The sequence below is a fragment of the Myotis brandtii genome, unplaced genomic scaffold (genome assembly GCF_000412655.1).
Source record: "Myotis brandtii unplaced genomic scaffold, ASM41265v1 scaffold297, whole genome shotgun sequence".
In the NCBI taxonomy this organism is placed as follows: domain Eukaryota; kingdom Metazoa; phylum Chordata; class Mammalia; order Chiroptera; family Vespertilionidae; genus Myotis; species Myotis brandtii.
The window spans coordinates 1,255,294-1,260,909 of NW_005361351.1; the positions used below are offsets into that span (position 1 = coordinate 1,255,294).

Below are 5,616 nucleotides of genomic sequence, written 5' to 3' on the forward strand. Positions count from 1 at the left end.
CCGGTAATTGCTGCAAGCACCTCTGAGAGAAAGCCGCCCTCAAGTTCCGCCCGATGCCAGACAGTACAGTTTCTCCCCCTATGAGTCTGGGTCCCCAGAGACTTGCCCAGAGACTGCTCTGAACTGGAGTTCAGAGCAGTCGGGAGCTTGAGACTCCCTCCTGATTGAAAAAGACAACCTCGTCCTCAGTTGCCAGCCCTTTCCACGTGGGCCTCCGCACCTCTGCACTTTACTTCCGCACCTCCTCTGAGTCTCAGTGTGCTTTTCTCTTTCCTTATAGTTGTAGAATTTCCACTCAGCCAGCCTTCCTGTTGTTCTGGATGATGTCCGTTTTGTCTTTTAGTTGTATTTTTGAAGTGGTTGTTCGAGGCAGCAATTTCCGGTGTTTACCTATGCCGCCATCTTGGTTTCTCTCACTCCTTTCATTCTTCAGCAAATTCTCTCAGCACATATTCAAGTGAGGTTGACATATTATCCCCAGAGGGGAGCCAGAGTAGGAAAGACTGTTTTCAAGTCATCATCAAATTTACGGAAATTTGTAAAACTTTTCTTAGGTGGAAAAGCCTGCTTCCAACACAAAGAGAGCTGAGGTCTCTACAGAATGGTCCTATGTGTGTCCACGTCAATGATGATTTGTTTTCAGAATGTGGACCTCTGAGCAGTCCTGCTTCCAGGCATTTCCTATGCAGGGCAGTAGATTCCATTTCCCCTTGCCTGACATTTCTGACTCTCCTTTCAGAAATGAGTTTGCTAATCCTTGAAACATTTAGGTTGCTTTTCCTGGCCCATCTGCATTTTATTGACAATTTTCTTACAGTCACTCAAATAAATCTCAGTATCCCATTAAAAGCCTCATTTACGGTAAGTAACATAAATTTAGCCCCAGAACTTTCTATTTTGAGACCACCATAGTGGTTGGTTACTCACTGCTCAATCTCCTAACCATAAAATTTAATTTCAGTTCCCAAATGTGTGACATCACAAACCATTTTTTAAAAAATTTTCTTTTTGGTTATTGCAGCTTTGGTGTACTTTCTTTCGACCAGAATTGGTTCGACCTGCCCTGGAGAGATCACTGAAGAAACTTCAACTGGACTATGTAGATCTATTCATCATTCATGTGCCAGTAGCTATGAAGGTTAGCTTTTGTTTTCCTTGTTATGCCCAAGAGTATTCCACATCAAAGAGTTGAAGACACTGCCCTCCATGTCCAAGTGATGTGCTCCCCCTTATTGAAGAGAGTCTCAAGAAGGCTGAGTTACAAAGATAGTAGAGACACAATGAATGTCCACACCTCTTTAGGGGGAGGGTTTCTTGCACATGGACCGCTCAGCCAGTCAAGAGGGAGGCACTGTAGGGAGGTCCATATTGCACATGGGGCTCCTTTGAGCATCACTGGTCCAGCCTTTCATCACAGTGGACATTTGCTGAGCACATCTGGTATTCTCACTATCTCTGAGTTGGGTTAACATAAATTGGAACTAAAACACATGCTTAATAGTAAAGGGAAATCCCATCATCCAAACAAGCCTGTCCTTTGGAAACAAAATCAATTCTAATGGTAGAGGAACTCATTCTTAGTGGAATTTTGGGAGAGTGTGTGGACAGGAAAGTGGAGGTAAATGGGAGAGAGTTCCTTTGCTACAGTCTCTCAACTGATTTTGATCTTCCTTTCCACCAATGTCTTCTCTTACATCACACACACACACACACACACACACACACACACACACACACACAGCTTAGTAATAACAGCCTCTTGAAGGCTGTGTTACCAAGCTACTTAGGCACAAGGAAGATCATTCTTTAAAAAATTCTTTCTCCTCCCCTCTCTGTATTCCAGCCTGGAGAGGAGCTTATGCCTAAAGATGCCAATGGGAAAATTATTTTAGAGACAGTGGACCTGCGTGACACCTGGGAGGTATGTACTGCTACTGCAACCCAAAAATGGTGGGATAAGGTGGACATCAGTGCATGGGGATCAGAAGAAATGGGTTCTGGCTCCATCCGTTGTCTGTCCTCAGACATGTCGCCAAACTCCTCTGTAGATGTTTCTTTCCTGCAGCGACTGTGTCAAGCAGCAAGGATGGACCGGCTTCCGGTACTACTGCAACCCAAAAATGGTGGGATAAGGTGGACATCAGTGCATGGGGATCAGAAGAAATGGGTTCTGGCTCCATCCGTTGTCTGTCCTCAGACATGTCGCCAAACTCCTCTGTAGTTTGGTGTTCTCCTCTGTAAAGCAAGGGAGTTGAACGGGATCACAGCTAAGGTCTACTTTCTTTAAAAAATGTTTTTATTGATTTTTATAGGGGAAAGGAGAGGGAGAGAGACATAGAAACATCAGTGATCAGAGAATCATTGATTGGCTGCCTCCTGCACACCCCACACTGGGGATTAAGTTGGCAGCCCAGGCATGTGCCCTTACCAGGAATTGAACCGGTGACCTCTATGCTTGCTGGGCACTAAGGTCTTTTTTTTAATGTAAACTTCTGTGGTCCTAAGTAAAAGTTTCTTTGCCACACTGATCAGGTTGAGCATGTGAGCTGTAAAAGGGACATGTTCAGAAGCAAACTCCAGAGGAGCTAGAGCCCTATCCCAGGACAGATAAACATACCAGAGAGGGGAAAGCTGTTGTAAGCTGTGTGTACATAGCAATAAAGTACACTGGGGGAAAAATATGTCCAAGTGATAAAGCTATTTGGTTCAGCCACATTATTATGCATGTTAAGACAGATTTCCAGTCTTTAAAAAGTTCACTGTCAAATGAAAGGGCTGAACTACACTACAGGTTTGCCACACATGACTTTCCTCCCTAGGCTCTGGAGAAGTGTAAGGATGCAGGTTTAACCAAGTCCATTGGGGTGTCCAATTTCAATCACAAACTGCTGGAGATGATCCTGAACAAGCCAGGGCTCAAGTACAAGCCTGTCTGCAACCAGGTGAGTGCATGACTATGTCAACTGTTTTGCTTTCTGCTCTTCACATCCTCTTTCTTATTTTAAAAAATATGTGTATTTTCATTGATTCCGGAGAGGAAAGGAGAGGGAGAGAAAGATAGAAACACCAAAGTTGAGAATCATTGATTGGCTGCCTCATGCATGCCCCCTACTGGGGATTAAGACTGCAACCTAGGCAAGTTCCCTGACTTGGAATTGAACCCTGACCTCCTGATTCATAGGTTGACACACAATCAGTGAGCCACCCTGGCTGGGCCACATCTTCTTTCTTGATTAAGTGTCCCCAAGTTTTTGGCTTGATGCCAACTCCACAGATAATTGTTCTTTTTATAACAATAGGGAATTTCAGAGAAGGAACAGGTTAAGTGGATTGGGGAGATCATGACTTCAGTTACTCAGAGGTGGGTTGGAGGTTCCCAGGAGACATCCAAGTAGAGATGCTGAGTTGGTAGGTGGTAGTGTTGGTCTGGAGCTCAGGCAGGGCTAGAGGAGAGGTCCATATTTTGGAACCATTGCTTTATGGGTGGCAATTAAACTCAGAGAAACATATTCCCTCTCCCAAGGAACTTCAAAGGATGAACAGAAAGAGGGCAGGAAAGTCAACATTTAAAGATTAGGCAAAGAGACACTGGTAAGGGGATTGAGCAAGAGTTGGCAGACAGGGAGGAAGAAAAATGAGACCATGTGTTATCAGGGAAACCAAGGAAGACCACTGAAAAGGTTTGCATGAGCCATGAGGTGGATCCTGCTGGGAGCAGCCAATCCAACTAGGAATAGAAAAAGTATGGGGTTTTATGAGACAGAGTTCATGGAAAACATAGCAGGAGCAGTTACAGAGTGGTAAGGGGAAAAGCCAGAGAGAGAGCAAAGCAGTGGAAAGTGAGGAAGTAGATAACACATTGAAAGAAATAATTTTAAAAAATAACAATGCTGTCAATGTTCAATCACTGTTATTATGAAGTTGTATATCCCTTTTTTGAAACAGTTTGAAAATCATGCAAGAAACCAGCCAAATATTTATACTCTTCATTTTACTTAATTACTTCTAGGAATATATTTGTAGAAAATGATTCATCATGTATAAAATATGTCTCTCACTTCAATATGTAATTGTGAATTCATGAATTTCAACAAATATAATTACTTTCCTATCAATGATAGAATTGTCATCATTTTAATCAGAAGATGCCTCTGACAACACTTAGTGTCTTCCTGTCCTCTTTGTTTTCCAGCATGTCAGCAGGGCTGAATCATCTGGAGATGGCTGAGGGCATTTCCCCAAACCTGAAAAAGATGCATAAATGATTGCTTGCTGCCAGACAGCTGAGGGCATTTCAATCTACATGTCATTGCCTCCTACTGGCCAAACACCTGAACAGCCTTGGGCAGTTCCTCCAATCTGACAATGCTTACCCTTTGATATGTATATCTACCTTGCTGTAGGACAATTTATGTTAATAAAAAGCAAGGAGTCCAGAGAGACAGGAGAAGTTGGTTCCTTTAGCCAAGCTCCTCTGGCCCCCCAAAATGCCTCACAATCAGTGAGCCACCCTGGCTGGGCCACATCTTCTTTCTTGATTAAGTGTCCCCAAGTTTTTGGCTTGATGCCAACTCCACAGATAATTGTTCTTTTTATAACAATAGGGAATTTCAGAGAAGGAACAGGTTAAGTGGATTGGGGAGATCATGACTTCAGTTACTCAGAGGTGGGTTGGAGGTTCCCAGGAGACATCCAAGTAGAGATGCTGAGTTGGTAGGTGGTAGTGTTGGTCTGGAGCTCAGGCAGGGCTAGAGGAGAGGTCCATATTTTGGAACCATTGCTTTATGGGTGGCAATTAAACTCAGAGAAACATATTCCCTCTCCCAAGGAACTTCAAAGGATGAACAGAAAGAGGGCAGGAAAGTCAACATTTAAAGATTAGGCAAAGAGACACTGGTAAGGGGATTGAGCAAGAGTTGGCAGACAGGGAGGAAGAAAAATGAGACCATGTGTTATCAGGGAAACCAAGGAAGACCACTGAAAAGGTTTGCATGAGCCATGAGGTGGATCCTGCTGGGAGCAGCCAATCCAACTAGGAATAGAAAAAGTATGGGGTTTTATGAGACAGAGTTCATGGAAAACATAGCAGGAGCAGTTACAGAGTGGTAAGGGGAAAAGCCAGAGAGAGAGCAAAGCAGTGGAAAGTGAGGAAGTAGATAACACATTGAAAGAAATAATTTTAAAAAATAACAATGCTGTCAATGTTCAATCACTGTTATTATGAAGTTGTATATCCCTTTTTTGAAACAGTTTGAAAATCATGCAAGAAACCAGCCAAATATTTATACTCTTCATTTTACTTAATTACTTCTAGGAATATATTTGTAGAAAATGATTCATCATGTATAAAATATGTCTCTCACTTCAATATGTAATTGTGAATTCATGAATTTCAACAAATATAATTACTTTCCTATCAATGATAGAATTGTCATCATTTTAATCAGAAGATGCCTCTGACAACACTTAGTGTCTTCCTGTCCTCTTTGTTTTCCAGCATGTCAGCAGGGCTGAATCATCTGGAGATGGCTGAGGGCATTTCCCCAAACCTGAAAAAGATGCATAAATGATTGCTTGCTGCCAGACAGCTGAGGGCATTTCAATCTACATGTCATT

The 5,616-nt window shown here is 42.8% G+C and overlaps 1 protein-coding gene across 2 annotated transcripts in view; it reads left to right on the plus strand.

Moving 5' to 3' along the window:
• The window catches only part of LOC102254990 (prostaglandin F synthase 1), a 28,061-nt gene that overhangs the window by 14,016 nt on the left and 8,429 nt on the right, over positions 1-5,616 (plus strand). For both annotated transcript variants that reach the window (XM_005869512.2, XM_014542296.1), the window contains exons 3-5: positions 1,022-1,138; positions 1,844-1,921; positions 2,820-2,942. In XM_005869512.2, the coding sequence (XP_005869574.1) occupies positions 1,022-1,138; positions 1,844-1,921; positions 2,820-2,942 (318 nt within the window). The remainder of the gene's footprint in view (positions 1-1,021; positions 1,139-1,843; positions 1,922-2,819; positions 2,943-5,616) is intronic.